A 21081-nucleotide genomic window follows, 5' to 3' on the forward strand; every position below is an offset into this window, starting at 1 on the left:
CGTGGCCAGGTGTTAGATTTGGAGGAGGTAAGCACTTTGGTCTTAGTGATCACCATTTGGTTATAGAACAAAGAACAATACAGCACAGAACAGGCCCTTCGGCCCACGATGTTGTGCCGAACATTTGTCCTAGCTTAAGCACCTATCCATGTACCTATCCAATTGCTGCCTAAAGGTCACCAAAGATTCTGACTCTGCCACTCCCACAGGCAGCACATTCCATGCCCCCACCACTCTCTGGGTAAAGAACCTACCCCTGACATCCCCCCTATACCTTCCACCCTTCACCTTAAATTTATGTCCCCTTGTAACACTCTGTTGTACCCGGGGAAAAAGTCTCTGACTGTCTACTCTATCTATTCCCTGATCATCTTATAAACCTCTATCAAGTCACCCCTCATCCTTCGCCATTCCAATGAGAAAAGGCCTAGCACTCTCAACCTATCCTCATATGACCTATTCTCCATTCCAGGCAACATCCTGGTAAATCTCCTCTGCACCCTCTCCAAAGCTTCCACATCTTTCCTAAAATGAGGCGACCAGAACTGCACACAGTACTCCAACTGTGGCCTTACCAAGGTCCTGAACAGCTGCAACATCACCTCACGACTCTTGAATTCAATCCCTCTGCTAATGAACGCTAATACACCATAGGCCTTCTTACAAGCTCTATCCACCTGAGTGGCAACTTTCAAAGAGCTATGAACATAGACCCCAAGATCCCTCTGCTCCTCCACCTTACTAAGAACCCTACCATTATGTTTACTTTACCAATGGAAAGGGATAGGTACATACACCACAGGGCAAGAGTTATAGCTGGGGGAAAGACGATGATGCCATTAGGTAAGATCTAGGGTGCATAGGATAGGGAAGGAAACTGCAGGGGATGGGCACAATTGAAATGTGGAGTTTATTCAAGGAAGAGCTACTGCTTGTCCTTAAGTATTACCTGACAGGCAGGGAGGAATTTGTCAAGCAAGAGAGTCATGCTTCACTGAAGAGGTTGAAGCTCTTGTCAAGAGGAAAAAGGCTTGTGTTAGGATGAGACATGAAGGGTCAGGTTAGGGCACTCGAGTAACAATTTAGCCAGGAAAGATCTAAAGAAAGAGCTAAGAGGAGCCAAGACAGGACATGAGAAGCCGTTGGCAAATAGGACCAAGGAAAATCCTAAGGCTTTCGATCAGTATATCAGGAGTAAAAAGAATGACTTGACTAAGGTAAGGGCCAATCAAGGATAGTAGTGGGAAGTTATGCAGAGAATCTTAGGAGATAGGGGAAGTGGTAAATGAATATTTTTCGTCAGCATGCACGCTGGAAAAAGACAGTGTTGTCGAGGAGAATATGGAGATACAGGCTGTTAGACTAGATGGGATTGAGGTTCACAAGGAGGTGTTAGCAATTCTGCAAAGTGTAAAAATAGATAAGTTCCCTGTGCTGGATGGGATTCATTCTCTGAGAAGCCAGGGAGGACATTGAGCCTTTGGCTTTGATCTGTATGTCGTCATTGTCGACAGGAATAGTGCCAGAAGTCTGGAGGACAGCAAATGTTGTTCCCTTGTTCAAGAAGGGGAGTAGAGACGACCCTGCTAATTGTAGACCCGTGAGCCTTACTTCGATTGTGGGTAAAGTGTTGGAAAAGGTTATAAGAGATAGGATTTATAATCACCTAGAGAGGAATAAGTTAATTAGGGATAGGTCAACACAGTTGAGAAGGGTAGGTCATGCCTCACTAACCTTATCGGGTTCTTTGAGAAGGTGACCAAACAGGTGGATGAGGGTAAAGCAGTTGATGTGGTGTATATGGATTTCAGTAAGACATTTGAGAGGGTTCCCCATGGTAGCGATTGCACAAAATACGGATGGAATTGAGGGTGATTTAGAAGTTTGGATCAGAAATTGGCTAGTTGAAAGAACAAAGAGGTTAGTGATTGATGGGAGATGTTCATCCTGGAGTTGTTAATAGCTGTGTATTGCAAGGATCTATTTGGGGCCAGTGCTGCTGGTCATTTTTAGAAACGACCTACATGAGGGTGTAGGAGAATAGTGTCATCTGCAAGTTTACTAACCCAAAGTCAGTGGAGTTGTGGATAGTGCCAAAAGGATGTTGCAGGTTACAGATGCACATAGATAAGCTGCAGAGTTGGGCTGAGAGGTGGCAAATGGGTTTTAAAACAGAAAAGTTTGAAGTGATTCACTTTGGAAGGAGCAACAGGAATGCCAAGTACTAGGCTATTGGTAAGATTCTTGGTAGTGTAGAGGAGTGGAGAGATCTCTGTGTCCATGTACGTAGATCCCTGAAAGTTGCCACCCAGGTTGATAGGGTTGTTAAGATGGTGTACGTTTGGTTAGCTTTTATTAAGAGGAGGATTGAGTTTCAGAGCTATGAGGTCATGCTGCAGCTGTACAAAACACTGGTGCACCACACTTGGAGTATTGCATACAGTTCTAGTCACTGCATTATAGGAAGGATGTGGAAGCTTTGGAAATTTACTAGGATGTTGCCTGAAGGGAAGGTCTTATGAGGAAAGGCTGATGGACTTGAGGCTATTTTTGTTAGAGAGAAGAAAGTTGAGATGTGATTTAATTGAGACATAAGATAATCAAAGGGTTATACAGGGTGGACAGCGAGAGCCTTTTTCCTCAGACGGTGATGGCTAGCATGAGGGGACATAGCTTCAAATTGAGGGGCGACAGATATAGGACAGATGTCAGAGGTAGTTTCTTTACTCAGTAGTGGGGGCATGGAACGCACTGCCTGCAATAGTAGTAGACTTGCCAACTTTAAGGGCATTTAAATGGTCATTCGATAGACATATAGATGAAAATAGAATAGTGTTGGTTAGACGGGCTTCAGATTGTTGCACCAAGCTGTGAAACCATCGAGAGCTGAATGGCCTGTACTGTGCTGTAATGTTCTAATGTTCAACCTTCCATACCCAGCAACATTCAGGTAAATCTCTTCTGAACCCTCTCCACCTTAATAGTATTCTTCCTATAAACAGAGCAACCAAAACTGGACACAGTATTCCAGACGAGGCCTCACCAATGTCCTGTACAACATCAACATAATACCCCAAATCATACTCAAAAGATTGAACAAAGGGCAAGCATGCCAAACACCTTTTTAAACAACTCTGTCTATATGTGATCCTAGCTTCAAAATTACATATCTGAACCCTTAGGTCCTGCTGTTCTCCAACACTATCTAAGGCCCTACCATTAATTGTAAGTGTCCTGCCTATTTGTTGTATCAAAATGCAAAAACTTGCAATAATCCAAGTTGAACTCCATCTGCCATTTTTCAGCCCATTGACCCATTTGGTCAAGATCTCTTTGTAATTTCACCGTTGGTAGTGATAAAGATTGGGCAATTCTATGGCAAGAAATGAGCATTAGATTAGATAAAGTGCTCCTTTACGCATGGGAACAAATTACATTTGGGAATGTATCAGTCAAGACCTAGGAAGGTGCCATGTCCAAAATACAGATTCTTTTCACTGTCAAAGCTGTGGAAGTCAAGGTACCAAGAGGGACTGTACCTTCAACCAGTTCTGGTATGGAGCTCAACAAATAATGTGAGCAAAACAATGCAAGGCATTATGGACAGTTGGGCACAGATAGCCTCACACAGAGCACCTCACACCTTCAATGCATTATTGGAGATGACAAGGCACCTATTAAAGTTCACTTGAGAATGTAACTTAAAAAGGTTCTGGGATTTACATAAGAGCTGAAACCAACAGTCATCCTAAAAGATGAGAGACTTAAACAATCCAGGTCTTTTTCAATATATAATTTCAGTTGCATCACAGTAAACTTTTGCTATAAATTCTGTGTCTTATGATCTTATACTCCACAACCACTTGATGAAGGAGCAGTGCTCTGAAAGTTAGTGCTTTCAAATAAACCTGTTGGACTATAACCTGGTGTGGTGATTTTTTTTTGAAAGCTTTGTTGCTGAATCTGCACTTGTTACCTCTTACTCAAATATGGATACCTCTTACTCAAAGATGGCATACCAGTGTGACACCTTGGCCTCTCAAACATTGTCCAGATTGAACAAACAAGTGCATAAAATTGCTTTCTTTATGCTATCCTGTCAGAGACAGGACAGGAAGGTTGACCCTATTTCTTGATGGCTTGGGTTCTCTCAAATAGTGAGATGTAGATTTTCCTCAATGAGTGCAATGTAGGAATAGTATGAATAAGGAACAAGGTGGTCTTGTGGAGTCTTATTCTCTCTAGTTATTCTTTTTTCTTAATATATTTAAAGAATCTATTTGGATTCACCCTAATCTTCTCAGCCAACTTATGTCTTCCTACCTGTCCTCTTATTTATTTTTGCTGTCTCTCCTTGTCCAGAGCCTTCCCACTTAGATCTGTGATTCTTCTGAAACTTCATACCAGATTCAGAACTTCCAGTTTGCAGCCACCAGCTATTTCTTCTTCACCGTGGACACCTTCCTTTCTTTCTGGACCAGAAGTGCAGGAAAGCCACCTTCCAATCTGTCAATACTTTAAAGTCAGAGTCAGAAAGCCATACAGCAGAGGCCCTTCGGCTAATTGCGGATGGCACTGGTTCTTTCCAGGGAGAAGTGGAGAAGCCCAAGATCATCCTGATGGAGATGGCATGTCCATGGTGAAGAGGAGACAGCTGGTGCCTGCAAGCCGGAAATTCTGAAGCATGACCAACTGACCTGTATAAAGGGGATGAGTTTTCTTCATTCAGGGCCTCTTGACATCGCAAGCCTGCAAAGTGCGAGGGGGGGGGGGGCGTCAAAAAAAGGGGGTCACCTAGCTTGTACAAGCTTTATTAAAACTTTAATCATCTGCAGAAGTTGGTGTGTGCAAATTGCATCTTGTGTGAGAAACCTCAGGAAAAGAATCCAACAGAAGGATCTTGGGACACCTGTCTACAGATCCCGGAAAGTGGCAGGACAAGTTAATAAAGCAGTTTAGCAACAGATACAATGCTTATCAATTGCGGTATACATTAAAGGAAGAAAGAGAAGACCCTCTTGTGGCACAGTGGTAGTGTCCCTACACCTGGACCAGAGTGGCTAGATTCAAGTCCCACCCATTCAAGGTGTGAAATAACATTTTTCCAAATCAACCTATTCAGAAGAGGTCAAAAATTTTAAAAAATTAAGATCAGGGAGGTTATGTTGGAACTTTACAGAACTGTGTAGAGTTCTGGTGTCTGCATTATAGGAAGGATGAGATTGCATTGGAGAGAATGCAAATGAAATTCAGCAACACATTGCCTGGGATGGAGCAGTTTAGCTAACAAGATCGGCTTGAGTTTACTTCTTTAAAGACAGAGAAGGTTGGGGTGGAGAAGGGGCACCTGATAGAGTTGTATAAGATTATGAAATGCATAGACAGGGCGAACAGAAAGCAGCTGTGCCCCTTAGTCAAAAACGGTCAATAACAAAAGGGCATAAATTTTAAAGCGAAAACAAGTGGTTCAGAGGCAACTTGTGAAAAAACACTTTCACCCAGATATTGGTGGGCATCTGGAATGCACTGCCTGGGAGGGTAATTAAGACAGAAAACCTCACAGCCTTTAAAACAACTTGGATAAGCATTTGACATGTCATAACGTTCAAGGCTATGGGCCTAATGCAAGGAAGTGAATGGAGTGTAGGTAGTAGTATGTTTTTGACAGTACAGATTCAATGGGCCAAAAGGTCTCTTTCATATACAAGATCATAAGAGGTCAGAGCAGAATTAAGCCATTTGGCCCATCAACTGCAATCTGATCATGACTGAAATCTCTTTCTCAAACCCATTCACTTGCCTTCTCCCCATAATCCATCTCTGAATAGTCAGATTCTTGCCCACCCCACCCCCAGGGTGGAAATGTCAAATAAAGAGGGCATACGTTTAAAGAGGAGAGTGGGGGAGAAAAGCTTTAAAATATATGAGGAAAGCCTTTTTTTTCCAAAATAAAAAGGTGATATGCCAGGAGAAGTGATAGAAGTAGATACAATAGTAATATTTAAGAGACATTAAATTTAGACACAAATGCAAGAAAGAGAGGAATATAGATCATATGCAGGCAGATAGGATTAATAGAGAATAGCATCATAGCCGGCAGACATGGTGGATTGAAGGGTCTGGCCCTGTGCTATATTCGATCTTAAATATACTGAACAATTTAGCCTCCACAACCTTCTGTGCAATGAATTCCACAGATTCACCACCCTCTGGCTGAAGGAATTATTCCTCACCATAGTTCTAAAAGGACTGTCCCTTCACTCAAAGGCTTGCCCTCAGGTCCACGTCTCTCCTTTTTGTGGAAATTTCTCAGTATTCTGCAAGTTTCAAAAAGACACCCACTCATCTTTCTGAACTCCAACTCTCTCCAAGACCACCATATTCTTTGATAAGAGGCCATAAGCTACTCAATATCCCAAATGTGGTCTGACCAAAGCCTTATACTGTCTCAGTTGTGTAATGCATAGGAGCTTGCTTCTTGTTCCAGGATTGCCTCGGTAGAATTTCACTGTCACCTTACTGGCGAGACAGATATCCAGGTGGCTACTTTGGTCATGTCCATCTCCGGTTCAGAGAACTCAACATTTGACAGAAGGTGCAGCCACAGGTTCTGGCAGCATCTTTGGTCCACACGAGTATTCAGGACGATCATACCTACCCATGCAAGGTCAGGACTAGCAGCACAAAGTATTGACCACACCTCTTATCTAAGTGGGACCATTTGTGATTCTTACACTAACTTTTATCAAACTGTCTCTCGATTGGCAGTCTTGGGTCTGGTATTGGAGTTCCTGAAGTCATTTCACCATCCACGTCCAGAAAGATCAGACTTGACCTAGTACTAAAACACTCCAGGAGGCTCTCCAAGAAAAAAGGACCAATGTCAGTGGACTTAGGAGGAAAGAGTTGCAGTGATTGTAAGAGGGTTCAGCCAGTTGAACCTCTGGTTAGATTGTTAATCTGGTCCAGTCAAGAAGACCTGGCTGACTTAAAAAGGGTCGAGTGTCAGAGATACTAACTCTCTGGAAACTGACTCTGTATGAGGCAATACTATAGTCAAGGACTGTTAGTGTGTAAATGAAGTGACTTTGTGACAGGATACCAGCCTGTGTGAGGTTATTCCGAGCAGTACATCCCTGCTCTTGTATACCCACTCTTGAGATATATACTGACATTGCATTTGCCTTCCTATTTCATAAGTGAACCTGCTTGAAGAAAGAGAGAACTGCAGATGCCGGAGAGTCAGTTGAAAAGAGTTGCGCTGGAAAAGCACAGGTCAGGCAACATCCGAGGAACAGAGTTGATATTTTGGGCATAAGCCCTTCCTCAGGGATGTGCTAATGAAGATTTATCTCCAAAATATCGATTCTCCTCTTCTCAGATGCTACCTGACCTAGTATGCTTTTCCAGCACCACCCTTTTCAAACTGAACCTGCATGTTAACCTTAAGACAAGCCTGAACAAGGACTCCCAAGTCATTGTGCTTCAATTTCTTAAACCTTACCCTGTTTTGAAAATAGTCTACGCTTCTATTCTTGCAACCGGTAAAATTTTAGTTAGGCACACTTGGAATATTGCACACATTAATAGGTGAAGGATACAGAAAAGGTTTACCAGGTTTACCAGAAAAGGTTGCCTAGTATTGGGGATCTTAGCTATGCAGAAAGAAATTTGTCTTCACTGGAATGCAGGAAGATGAGGGATGATCTGACAAGTTTAAAAGATTGCGAATGGCATGGATAGTGTGAAAAATGAGGCTTTTCCCTAGGGTGGAGGAGTCAATTACTGGGGTCACAGACTCAAGGTGTGGTGGTGGTGGGGGAGTTGTTTAAAAGACATGTGTGAGGCTACTTTTTCCACAAAGAATACAGTGTGCCTTGAATGGGCTGCCAGAGGAGGTGGTGGAAGCAGACATTAGCAGCATTCAAGAAACACCTGCACAAATACATGAGTAGGAAGGGAAGAAAGAGATACAGATCCTATAAGTGAAGGCTGTTTTAGTATGGAAAGGCAAAATGTATTAACGCAGGCTTGAAGGGCCAAAGGGCTTGTTCCTGTACTCTATTGTTCTTCATTCAATACAGACCCCCTATGGAACTCCACTGATCATGAGCAGTCATCCTGACAAAGACCTCTCTATCCCCACTCGGTCTTCTGCCAGTCAGCCAATACTCTCTCCATGCCAGTTTCTTGCGCTGAACACAATGGGAGCATATTATTTAGCAACTCCTGCACAGCAGGCCTTCTGGAAATCCAAACAGATCACATCCACTGGCTCTCCTTTGTCTAAATTCTCATTACCTTCAAGAATTTCACAGTTCTCAGGCTCACAAGTTCATAATTCTCTGAAGGTGGAGTTATAGTTGACAGGGCAGTGAAGGCAGCTTTTAGCACACTGGCCTTCATCAGTCAGGGCATGGAGTACAGAAGTTGGGAAGTTATGTTGCAGTTATACAGGACGTTGGCGAGGCCGCTCTTGGAATATTGCATTCAGCTTTGGTCACTTTGCTACAAGAAGAATGTTATTAAATTGGAAAGAGTGCAGAAGAAATTTACAAGGATGTTGCCTGGAGCCAACTGTCTGAGTTATCGGGAGAGAGATTCGACAAGCTAGGACTTTCTTCTTTACAGCAGAGAAGACTGAAGGGGGATCTTATAGCAGTGTACAAGATCATGAGAGGCATGGATAAGGTGAATGCACTCCGTCTTTGTCCAAGGGTTGGGGAAAGAGAGGACTAGAGGGCATCAATTTAAGGTTAGAGGGGAAAGAATAAAAGGGAACCTGAGGGGCACCTTTTTTAAAAAAAACAGAGGGTGGTATGCAAACAGAATGGAGCTGCTAGTGGAAGTGGTTGAGGTGGACACATTAACAACATTTAAAAGGCATTTAGATAAATACATGGATAGGAAAGGATTAGAAGGATATGGACCAAGTGCTTGGGAATGGGGGTTAGCATGCATGGACATTTTGGGCAGTATGAACCAGTTTGATCAAAGGGCGTGTCTCTGTGCTGTAGGACTCCATGACTCTAATTTAAACAGATTTATCAGGCGTGACTTCACCTTGACGAAGCTGTGCTGACTCCACCTTATTTTACCACGCACTTCCAAGTACTCCACAATCTCATCCTTAACAGTGGACTCTAAAATCTTGCCAATGACCAAGGCCAGGCTAACCAGCCTACAATTTCCAGTTTCCTGCCTCCCTCTCTTTTTATACAGGGGTCTTGGTATTAGGTCCTCCCTGACTCCAGTGATTCTTGAAAGATTGCCACCAATGCCTCTACAATCTCCTCAGTTATCTTCTTCAGAACCTTGATGTGTAGTCCATCTAGTCTGGTTGATTTATCCATCTTCAGACCTTTCAGCTTCCTGAGCATCTTCTCCGTGGTAATGTCCACTATGCTCTCCTCTGCCCAGACTCTCAATTCCAGTGTGCTGGTGTCTTCCACCATGAACAATGAAGCAAAGTACCTTTTCAGTTCCTCTGCCATTCCTTTGCTCTCCATTACTACTTCTCCAAACTCATTTTTCAAATGAAGAATGTCCAGCCTTGCCTCTTTCATTCATTCCTAAAAAAACTTGCAATCTTCTTTTCTTTTGAGTTAGCTTACCCTCATATTTCATGTTCTCCTCCTTTATTGTTTTAAGTTGTCCTCTCTTGCATGGGAGATTGATAGGTAATTGGATCCAGACTTGACTGTCTGGTACAGAGTGATGGTCGAGTAACTGGAATGGATCAGCATGGTCATGATTAGGAGATGCCGGTGTTGGACTGGGGTGTACAAAGTTAAAAATCACACCACCAGGTTATAGCCCAGGGTTTATTTGGAAGCACTTGCTTTCGGAGCACTGCTCCTTCATCAGGTGGTTATGACCACCTGATGAACAAACAATTCTCCAAAAGCTAGTGCTTCCAAATAAAACCTGTTAGGCTGTAACCTGGTGGCGTGTGATTTTTTTAAATCTTGCTGTTTGTGGCACATATACATGATTTTGACTTGAATGGAGGAGGATTGATCTGTAAGTTTGCAGATAACACAAAAATTGGAGAGCAGTAAAATAGTGAGGAGGGTAGCCTGAGATTACAGGAGAATTCAGATGGGCTGACCATCACCATCCACCACCCAGCCTCCTGTCTGGTCAAGCCTTCATAACTGAACAAACAAAGAACATTTATAGCCCAGGAACAGGCCTTTGGCCCTCCAAGCCTGAGCTGATCCAAATCCACTGTCTAAACCGGTCAGCCAATTCCTAAGCATCTGTATCCCTCAGCTCCCCACCTACGCATGGTGGCTCAGTGGTTAGCAATGCTGCCTCACAGCATCAGGAACCTGAGTTCGATTCCAGCCTTGTGCAAACTTCCACAAACAGTTGCGCATTCTCCAGGTGCTCCGGTTTCCTCCCACAATCCAAAAATGTGCAGGTCAGGTCAGTTGGCCGTGCTAAAATTGGCCATAGTGTTAAGTTCATTTGTCAAAGAGAAATGGTTCTGGGGAGTTACTCTTCGGAGGGTCGGTGTGGGCCTGTTTCCACACAGTAGGGAATCTATTCTAATCTACTCCTGCATATGTCCAGACATCTTAAAGTGAATCTACTGTGCCTGCCTCTACCACCTCTGCTGACAACGCGTTCCAGTCACCTACCACCCTGTGTGTCGAGTACTTGCCGTGTGTATCCCCCTTAAACCTTTCACCTCTCACCTTGAAAGCATGACATCTCGTTATTGAATCCTTCAACCTGGGAAAAAGTTTATCTCTGTCCACCCTGTCTATACCCTTCATGATTTTGTAAACCTCAATCAGGTCCTCCCTCAATCTCTTTTTTTCCCTAATGAAAATAAACCTAACCTACTCAATCTCTCTTCATAGCTAGCACCTTCCATACCAGGCAACATCCTCGTGAACCTTCTCTGCACCCTCTCCAAAGCGTCCACATCCTTTTGGTAATGTGGTGACCAGAACTGTACACAGTATTCTAAACGCAGCCGAACTAATGTCTTGTACAATTTTAACATGACTTGCCGGCTCTTATACTCAATACCCTGTCCAATGAAGGCAAGCCTACTATATGCCTTCTTGACCACTCTATCCACCTGTGCAGCAACCTTCAGGGTACAATGGACCTGCACTCCCAGATCTCTCTGCCCATCAACTTTTCCCAAGGCTCTTCCTTTTACAGTATAATTTGCTCTAGAATTAGACTTGCCTAAATGCATCACCTCACATTTGCCTGGTTTGAACTCCATCTGCCACTTTTCCACCCAACTCTCCAGTTTATCTTTTTTCTCCTGTATTCTTCGATAGTCCTCGGTTTTCTGCTATTCCACCCATCTTCGTGTCATCTGCAAGCTTGCTGATCATACCAACAGTTCTCTCTTCCACATCATTTATGTATATCACAAACAATAGTGGCCCCAACACTGATCCCTAGGGAACACCACTGGTCACCTTTCTCCATTTCGAGAAACTCCCTTCAACTACTCCTCCCTGTCTCCTGTTGCTCAACCAGTTCTTTATTCACCTAGCTAGAACACCCTGCACACCATGGGACTTCATTTTCTCTATTAGTTTATCAAACACCTTACATATATGACATCAATACGTCTGCACAAAACCATGTTGCCTACCACTGATAAGCCCATTCTTTTCTAAATATAAATAGATCCTATCCCTCAGTACCTTCTCCAGCAACTTTCCCACCACTAACATCAGGCTCACTGGTCTGTAGTTACTCAGAATACCCCTACTATCCTTCTTGTACAGGGGGACAAGATGAGCAACCTTCCAGTCCTCCGGGCACCTCACCTGTATTTAAGAATGCCACAAAGATATTGGTCAGGGCCCCAGCTATTTCCTCTCTCGCCTCGCTCAGCAACCTGGGATAGATCTCATCTGGTCCTGGGGATTTGTACACCTTAATAACCGAGCCTACCCAAACATCTTCCCTTCTAATATCAACGTGATCCAGACTAATCAAACTTCTATCTCTAATCTCAACATTCATGTTCCTCTCCTCAGTGAACACTGATGCAAAGTAATCATTCAGGATCTCACCCATTCCCTCAGGTTCAACACACAGCCTTCCTTCGTTATCCTTTAGTGGACCAATCCTTTCCCTAGTTACCCACTTGCTGCTTATATAATAAAATGCTTTGGGATTCTCCTTAATTCTGCTCACTAAAGCTGTGGTTCTGTTCGCCGAGCTGGAAGTTTTTGTTGCAAACGTTTCGTCCTCTAGCTAGGCGACATCATCAGTGCTTGGGAGCCTCCTGCGAAGCGCTTCTTTGATGTTTCCTCCGGTGTTTATAGTGGTCTGTCCCTGCCGCTTCCGGTTGTCAGTTTCAGCTGTCCGCTGTAGTGGGTGGTATATTGGGTCCAGGTCGATGTGTTTGTTGATGGAGTTTGTGGATGAATGCCATGCCTCTAGGAATTCCCTGGCTGTTCTCTGTCTGGCTTGCCCTATGATAGTAGTGTTGTCCCAGTCGAATTCATGTTGCTTGTTGTCTGCGTGTGTGGCTACTAAGGATAGCTGGTCGTGTCGTTTCGTGGCTAGTTGATGTTCATGTATGCGGATTGTTAGCTGTCTTCCTGTTTGTCCTATATAGTGTTTAGTGCAGTCCTTGCATGGTATTTTGTACACTACATTCGTCTTGCTCATGTTGGGTATCGGGTCCTTCGTTCTGGTGAGTTGTCGTCTGAGCGTGGCTGTTGGTTTGTGTGCAGTTATGAGTCCTAGGGGTCGCAGTAGTCTGGCTGTCAGTTCCGAGATGCTCCTGATGTATGGTAGGGTATACAGGAAAGCCACACACACAGACCAAGTCCTAAACTATGAAAGTAACCACCCCAACACACAACGGAGCTGCATCAGGACACTATTCAAAAGGGCCACAACACACTGCAGTACACCAGAACTGCAAAAAGGAGGAGGAACACCTATACAAGGTATTCGCCAAAAACGGATACCCGCGCAACTTCATCAACAGATGCCTAAGAGAAAGACCACGGAACGAGGACATATCACAACCAAAAGGACTAGCCACACTACCATACATCAGGAGCATCTCGGAACTGACAGCCAGACTACTGAGATCCCTAGGACTCATCACGGCACACAAACCAACAGCCACGCTCAGACAACAACTCACCAGAACGAAGGACCCGATACCCAACATGAGCAAGACGAATGTAGTGTACAAAATACCATGCAAGGACTGCACTAAACACTATATAGGACAAACAGGAAGACAGCTAACAATCCGCGTACATGAACATCAACTAGCCACGAAACGACACGACCAGCTATCCTTAGTAGCCACACACGCAGACAACAAGCAACATGAATTCGACTGGGACAACACTACTATCATAGGGCAAGCCAGACAGAGAACAGCCAGGGAATTCCTAGAGGCATGGCATTCATCCACAAACTCCATCAACAAACACATCGACCTGGACCCAATATACCAACCACTACAGCGGACAGCTGAAACTGACAACCGGAAGCGGCAGGGACAGACCACTATAAACACCGGAGGAAACATCAAAGAAGCACTTCGCAGGAGGCTCCCAAGCACTGATGATGTCGCCTAGCCAGGGGACGAAACGTTTGCAACAAAAACTTCCAGCTCGGCGAACAGAACCGCAGAAACGAGCACCCGAGCTACAAATCTTCGCACAAACTATTTCATGACCTCTTTTAGCCTGCTTGATTCCTCGTTTAAGACTGGTCCTACTCTTCTGATATTCCTCCAGGGCCCATTCTGTTCTTAGCTGCCTGGACCTCATGTATGCTTTCCTTTTCCTCTTGGCTCGTTGTACGATTTCTCCTGTCACCCAAGGTTCACGAATCTTGCCTTTCTTATCCTGTACCTTCAACGGGACATGCCTATCCTGCACGATTTTTAACCTATCTTTGAAAGTGCCCCACATCTCAAGTGTGGACTTCCCTTCAAATAGCTGAGTCCAATTCCACTTTTCCCAGCTCCTGCCTAATTTTGATATAACTGGCCTCGGCCCAGTTTAGTACTCTTCCCTTAGGACCACTGTCATCTTTGTTTGTTTACGAGTATTCTAAAAAAACTTACAGAATTGTGGTCAATGTTCCCAAAGAAATCCCCCACTGCAAATTCTATCATTTGGCCTGGCTCATTCCACAATACCAGGTCCAATATGGCCCTTTCCCTTGTCAGGCTATTGACATACAGCTCATGAAAATTCTCCTGGACCTCTGACACTAAATGTATCCCAGTCAATGTTGGGGAGATTAAAATCTCCCATCACCAATACCGTATGCCTCTACATCTTTCCATAATCTGTTTACCTATTTGTTCTTCTACCTCACGCTCACTGTTGGGAGGCCTGTAATACAGCCACAATAATGTAACTGCACCCTTATTTCTCAGCTCCACCCATAATGCAACACTACCCAAGCCCTCCATAGTGTCCTCCTTTAGCACAGCCCTGATATCGTCCCTGACCAGCAATGAAACTCCACCCCACCTTTTACATCCCTCCCTGTCCTATCTGAAGCATCTATATCCTGCAACATTTAGTCGTCAATCATTCCCTTCCTTCAACCAAGTCTCTGTGATTGCAATAACGTCATACTCCCAGGCACCAATCCAAGCCCTAAGTTCATCTGCCTTACACACTATACTCCTTGCATTAAAGTAGAGGCATTTCAGGCCACCAATTCTTTTGCATTCATCTGCTCGCTGCCTACTCTTCCCCCTTATTAATGCTATCTTCATGATTCTTACACAGTCTCCAGTTTCCACCTCGCTGTCTAGTAGCCTTCTCTTCTGGTTCCCAGTCCCCTGCCACATTGGTTTAAACCCTCCTCAACAGCAGCAGCAAAAACTCCCCCAAGGACATTGGTTCCAGTCTGGTTCAGGTGTAGACCACCCATTTTGTAATAGTCCCACTTTCCCCAGAACCGTCCCAATGTCCAACAAATCTGAACCCCTCCCTCCTACACCATCCCTCATGCCACATGTTCATCCTGCCTATTTTTTCATTTCTACGTTGGCTACCATGTGGCACTGGTAGTAATCCTGAGATCACTACCTTTGAGGTCCTCCACTTTAACTTCTCTAGCTCCCTGAATTCTGCTTTCAGGACCTCAACTCGTTTTCTACTTATATCGTTGGTGCCTATATGCACGAAAACAACTGGCTGTTCACCCTCCCCTTTTGGGCTGCACAGAATGCGATCAGTGACATCCCTGACCCGAGCACCTGGGAGGCAACATACCATCCGGGAGTCCCGTTTTTGGCCACAGAACCGCGTATCCCCTTACAACAGAATCCCCTATGACTATGGCCCTATGAGTCTTTTTCCCGCCCTTCTGAACAGCAGTGCCCGCCACGGTGCCATGATCTTAACAACTGCTGCCCTCCCCTGGTGAGCCATCTCCACCAATAGTATCCAAAACGATATACCTGTTTTGGAGGGAGATGACCGCAAGGGACACCTGCACTGACTTTCTACTCTTTTCCTGCCTTTTGGTCACCCATTCACTGTCTCCCTCAGCAATTCTAACCTGCAGTGTGAATTGCTATTTCATTAATTGAATTTAGTGAATTGCTAGTTCAATAAACATGCTATCCATGACCTCCGCAGCACCGCAGATGCTCCACAGTGAGTCCATCCACAGCTCCAGTGCAGTCATGTGGTCAAACAAGAGCTGCAGCTGGACACACTTCTTGCAAGTGTAAGAGTCAGGAATGTCAGCCCCGTCCCTGAGCTCCCACATCAAGCAAGAGGCACATGCCACAAGTCTGAGGTCCCCTACCTTGAAAGCTTAGCTTTATATAAAAAAAACTAAAACCAAACAATGCACTTAAATATATAGAGTCAGATGTACAGCATGGAAACAGACCCTTCGGTCTAACCTGTTCTTGCCGACCAGATATCCCAACTCAATCTAGTCCCACCTGCCAGCACCCGGCCCATATCCCTCCAAACCCTTCCAATTCATATACCCATCCAAATGTCTTTTAAATGTTGCAATTGTACCAGCCTGCATCACTTCCTCTGGCAGCTCATGCCATACACGTAACACCATCTCCGTGAAAAAGTTGCCCCTTAGGTCTCTTTTATACCTTTCCCCGCTCACCCTAAACCTATGCCCTCTAGTTCTGGACTCCCCAACTCCATGGAAATGATTTTGCCTATTTACCCTATCCATGCCCCTCATGATTTTGTAAACTTCTATAAAAGGTCACTTCTCAGCCTCTGACGCTCCAGGGAAAACAGCCCCAGCCTGTTCAGCCTCTCCCTGTTCAGCTCAAATCCTCCAACCCTGGCAACATCCTTGTAAATCTTTTCTGAACACTTTCAAGTTTCGCAACACCTTTCCGATAGGAAGGAGACCAGAATTGCTTGCAATATTCCAACAGTGGCCTAACCAATCCTGTACAGCCACAACATGACCTCCCAACTCCTGTACTCAATACTCTGACCAATAAAGGAAAGCATACCAAACACCTTCTTCACTATCCTATCTACCTGCGACTCCACTTCCAACCAACTATGAACCTGCACTCCAAGGTCTCTTTGTTCAGCAACACTCCCTAGGACCTTACCATTAAGTGTATAAGTCCTGCTAAAATTTGCATTCCATAAGAGGAAGAAAATGAAAAAAATAAAAGCCTTACCTTAGAGTCTTTTTTTCTTCTAGTTAGAGGAGAGGGCAGGAGGGAGATACTACACATGTTGTATCTCTGGTTTAGCCACTGTCAAAATATATACTTATTCCTTACCTTCTCAGCACCCTCCTGGTCTCCACATCATCTCCGCTGTGTCTCCTGCTGCTCCCAGACAGGAAAAAAAGTTTGTCCTTTAACTCACCTCACTTTCTTCAGGTCCAAAGTGTGCCATGGGTATCTACATGGACATAACTGGGTCTGCTCTCTTTGTGGGAAAAAGTGGGGACGCCAGATGCTGGAGATCAGAGTCGAGAGTGTAGTGCTGGAAAAGCACAGCAGGTCAGGCAGCATCCGAGAAGCAGGAGAATCGATGTTTCAGGCGTAAGCTCTTCATTAGGAACAAAGCCTACGAACAGGCTTCGCAGTCAGGGTGAAATTAACCAGGAGAAAATGAGGACTGTAGATGCTAGAGATCAGATCAGAATGAGACAAGCCTCATTCCTGATGAAGGGCTTATGCCCGAAACATTGATTCTCCTACTCCTCAGATGCTGTCTGACCTGCTGCGCTTTACCAACACCACACTCTTGACTCTGGTATCTTTGTGGAGTATGTGGAACATTGCCTATAATAAATCCTACTCAGGTCCCTCCCCGCAAATCTTTCTCCAGTACAACATCAGTTCTGCTTCCCTCTCCCATTCAGAATCGGAAAAAAATAAATTTTGCTTCCAATTTCCACCCTGCCCTCAACTTCACCTGATTCACTTCGGTCTCCTCCTTTCCTTTACACCAGTTTCCATTTCTGGGGATAGGCTGGCCACCAATATCCATGACAAACCCAATGACTCCCAGTTACCTTGACTAAACATCCTCACTTCCAGTAAAGACGATTCCATTCTCAGTTCTTCAGAGCAGATGTGATGAAGATTGATGATGCTGCATTCTGCAGGGGAGGGCGCATTAGAAATGTTCACCTTGCCCTCAACCAGGAATTCCCCACTACCATGGTTGACAGGATCTTCAGTAGCATCCAACCAATCTCCTGCACTTTTGCCCTCATCCCTTCCCTCCTACAACGATAAGGTCCAGCTGGTCCTCACTTACCATCCCATCAATCTCTGCATCCAAAGGATCTCCAATGGGATGCCATCATCAGACATATTCCCTTCCCCTCTCGCCAGCCTTCTGTGGGGACCATTCCTTCCAAGAGACACTGGTCCACTCAAAACACCTCCCTACTCCTTCACAGTATGTGCCCTTGCAAGTGCAGAGGTGTCTGTATACTTCCTAACCTCCTCACAACCCGAGGTCCCAAACACACCTTCCAGGAGAAGCAGCAATTTACGTGTACTTCACTCAATCTTAGTTGACTGTATTCGCTGCTCACACATGGTCACCTCTACACCAGGGAAACAAAGCACAGACTGGATGACTGCTTTGCAGAACACCCACACTGTGTTCACAAAAAACGACCCCAAGCTTCCAGTCACCTGCCACTCCAACACATTTGGGTCTGCTGCTGTTGGGACCCTGCAGCCAAGAGAGCGCCAGAAAGCAAGCATGCCAGACAAAGAGAGAGGTGCAGAACCTCTCACATACTTATACCCCTTTACACTCATAACCCCTGCCACACAACCCCCCACCCCCTCCCCTCCACATACACATGTTTGTGGGGTGAATTTGTACTTGCAGAATTACATGTTACTTTGCGCAAAAACTGCATGAATCCATGGAAGATTCTGCAAGTCCGTTTTTTAAGATTAGAATCAGTGTGACCATTGTGGCACAGACTGCCTCACAGGGAGGCTCACACCTTCAATACATTATCTGGGCCGACATGACACCAATTAGATTAGATTATTAGATTACATTACAGTGTAGAAACAGGCCCTTCGGCCCAACAAGTTCACACCGACCCGCCGAAGCGAAACCCACCCATACCCCTACATTTACCCTTTACCTAACACTACGGGCAATTTAGCATGGCCAATTCACCTGACCCTGCACATCTTTTGGACTGTGGGAGGAAACCGGAGCACCCGGAGGAAACCCACGCAGACACGGGGAGAACGTGCAAACTCCACACAGTCAGTCGCCTGAGGCGGGAATTGAACCCGGGTCTGCAGGCGCTGTGAGGCAGCAGTGCTAACCACTGTGCCACCGTGCCGCCCACTTGTTAAAGTTCATTTGAGAATGTAACTTTTAAAAAAGTTCTGCAATCTACATATGAAAGAACTGAAACCAACATGGCCATTCTAAAAGATAAGATACTTAAACAATCCAGTCTTTTTCAATATATAATTTCAGATACATCACACTAACCTTTTGCTATAAATTTTGTGTCTTATGATCTTATACTCCACAACCACCTGATGAAAGAGCAGCGCTCTGAAAGCTAGTGCTTCCAAATAAACCTGTTGGACTATAACCTGGCATTGTTGAATTTTTAAACTTTGTCCATCCCAGTCCAACATCATGGCCTCAAGACTCAACTTTGAATTCAATCACTTTAGAATTGAACACTCTCTGATGTCCTTTACTCATCCGCAACCCCCCCCCCTCCCCCCCAGCTCAGTCGCAACATGGGACTGTGTTCAGAGCCAAACCATTTCCACCCACTTCTGTTCTCCCAGTAATCAACCATTCTCTCGCCTTGGAATACTATCAGGAATACTGTACAGCACATCCATGCCGACCAGATATCCCAACCCAATCTAGTCCCACCTGCCAGCACCTGGCCCATACCTTTCCTAATCATATACTCATCCAAATGCCTCTTAAATGTTGCAATTGTACCAGCCTCCACCACATCCTCTGGCAGCTCATTCCATACCCATACCACCCTCTGTGTGAAAAAGTTGCCCTGTAGGTCTCTTTTATATCTTTCCTCTCTCACCCGAAACCTATGCCCTCTAGTTCTGGACTCCCCGACCCCAGGGAAAAGACTTTGCCTATTTACCCTACCCATGCCCCTCAATTTTGTAAGCCTCTCAGCCTCCGACTGTATTCCTGATGAAGGGCTTTTGCCCGAAACATCGATTTTACTACTCCTCAGATGCTGCCTGAACTGCTATGCTTTTCCAGCACCACTCTAATCTAGAGATAAAAACAATGACTGCAGATGCTGGAAGACTCTAGTTTCCAGCATCTGCAGTCAAGTATCCCAAGGTAAAAACAATCAGCTAACTCTTCGTTTGTCTAACTGTCATCATTTCTGAACCCTATTTATACCTATCTGCTTACTTTTTAATATCACTTTTCCTTAGCTTCTAATTAGTTCTGAAGGATCACTAGACTCAAAAGGTTAACTGTTTCTCTGTCCACAGATGCTGCCAGACTGGTTGAGTTTCTCCAGCAATCCCCAGCACCCACTGTTCTCTGTCCCTCTGAGCTCGTATCCTGTCGTTCGTGGGAAACTCCCTGAACTTGGCCTTTCTTCCAAAGCACATCCCATCGCTAAAATAAGACAGTTCGAACTCGAGCATTTTAAACAAACCCGAACAGAGGAGTTCAACATTTTAACCTTCAGTAAATTATAAGAAACAAATTCTCAACTCGTAAACATTGGCTGATGATCCTGAGCTCATGTTTCTTACTAAAGATAAAAGATTTACAGGGACCTAGAATATAAAATGATCCGGAATCGAAGAGGGAATAGGACGACGCAAGAAAGAGGCAGAGAATCAAGGTGAGGAAGTGAAAGAGCCCAGTGCCGTTCGCAGACACTCACCGCCATCACTTTCCGCTTCATTATCACTGGAACAGCGAACAACAAAACCACACCGAGCAAAAGGAGCAAAACTCCAGACACCGCCAGAAACCTCGGCTGGAACTTCATACCCAGATCTCTAATTAATTTAAAGCCAAGTAACAAAATCCTTCAGTTACCACAATCTGAGCTAAAACTGATAACTATGAATGCTGGAAATCTGCGGTAACTTCTATTCCTGTACCACGGAATGAGAATTAGCTTCGCTTCCGAACCTTTTATAAAGAGTCAGTGCCACGACCTGCCCTAGCGCCTCCTCCAACAATAATTCTCCCCATTTCGCAAGCTCCACTTGCCCACAGGTTCGCCAATGTCACCAAAAACCTCAAAGTCATCATGTGAGATTTGATCACGTGAACTGTTGAAATCACATGACCTCTAATCCAGCCACCGTTGCGATTGCTTCTCGTTGATTTCATTTATCTCTGAAGTTGAAGTTGTTGCTGTGTGGTTGACTATGGTCGTTTGAGTGCCCACCTCTGAGCCAGGAGATACACGTTCAAGTCCGAAAAGGTCATGTAGCATAAAAGAGGCCATTGGGCCGACTGAGTCTATGCTGACCGATCTATCCTAGTCCCACTTTCCAGCCTAAAATAGTTCAAATGCTCCTCCAAGTACATTTTAAGGATTGGAGCTTCCTCCCAGGCAGTGCATTCCAGA

At 44.8% G+C, this 21081-nt stretch overlaps 1 protein-coding gene across 1 annotated transcript in view; it reads right to left on the reverse strand.

The window, feature by feature from the left end:
- LOC122551076 (scavenger receptor class B member 1-like) overlaps nt 1–20629 on the reverse strand; it is a gene marked incomplete at its 3' end in the record, with an annotated part of 62627 nt that extends 41998 nt beyond the window's left edge. The window contains exon 1 of the mRNA XM_043692719.2: nt 20383–20629. Coding sequence (XP_043548654.2) covers nt 20383–20490 — 108 coding nt within the window. The remainder of the gene's footprint in view (nt 1–20382) is intronic.
- Between the last annotated feature and the right edge of the window lie 452 nt (nt 20630–21081).

Source organism: Chiloscyllium plagiosum, unplaced genomic scaffold, assembly GCF_037043375.1.
Source record: "Chiloscyllium plagiosum isolate Xiang-an unplaced genomic scaffold, Cpla_swu_hap1 HiC_scaffold_24, whole genome shotgun sequence".
Classification (NCBI taxonomy): domain Eukaryota; kingdom Metazoa; phylum Chordata; class Chondrichthyes; order Orectolobiformes; family Hemiscylliidae; genus Chiloscyllium; species Chiloscyllium plagiosum.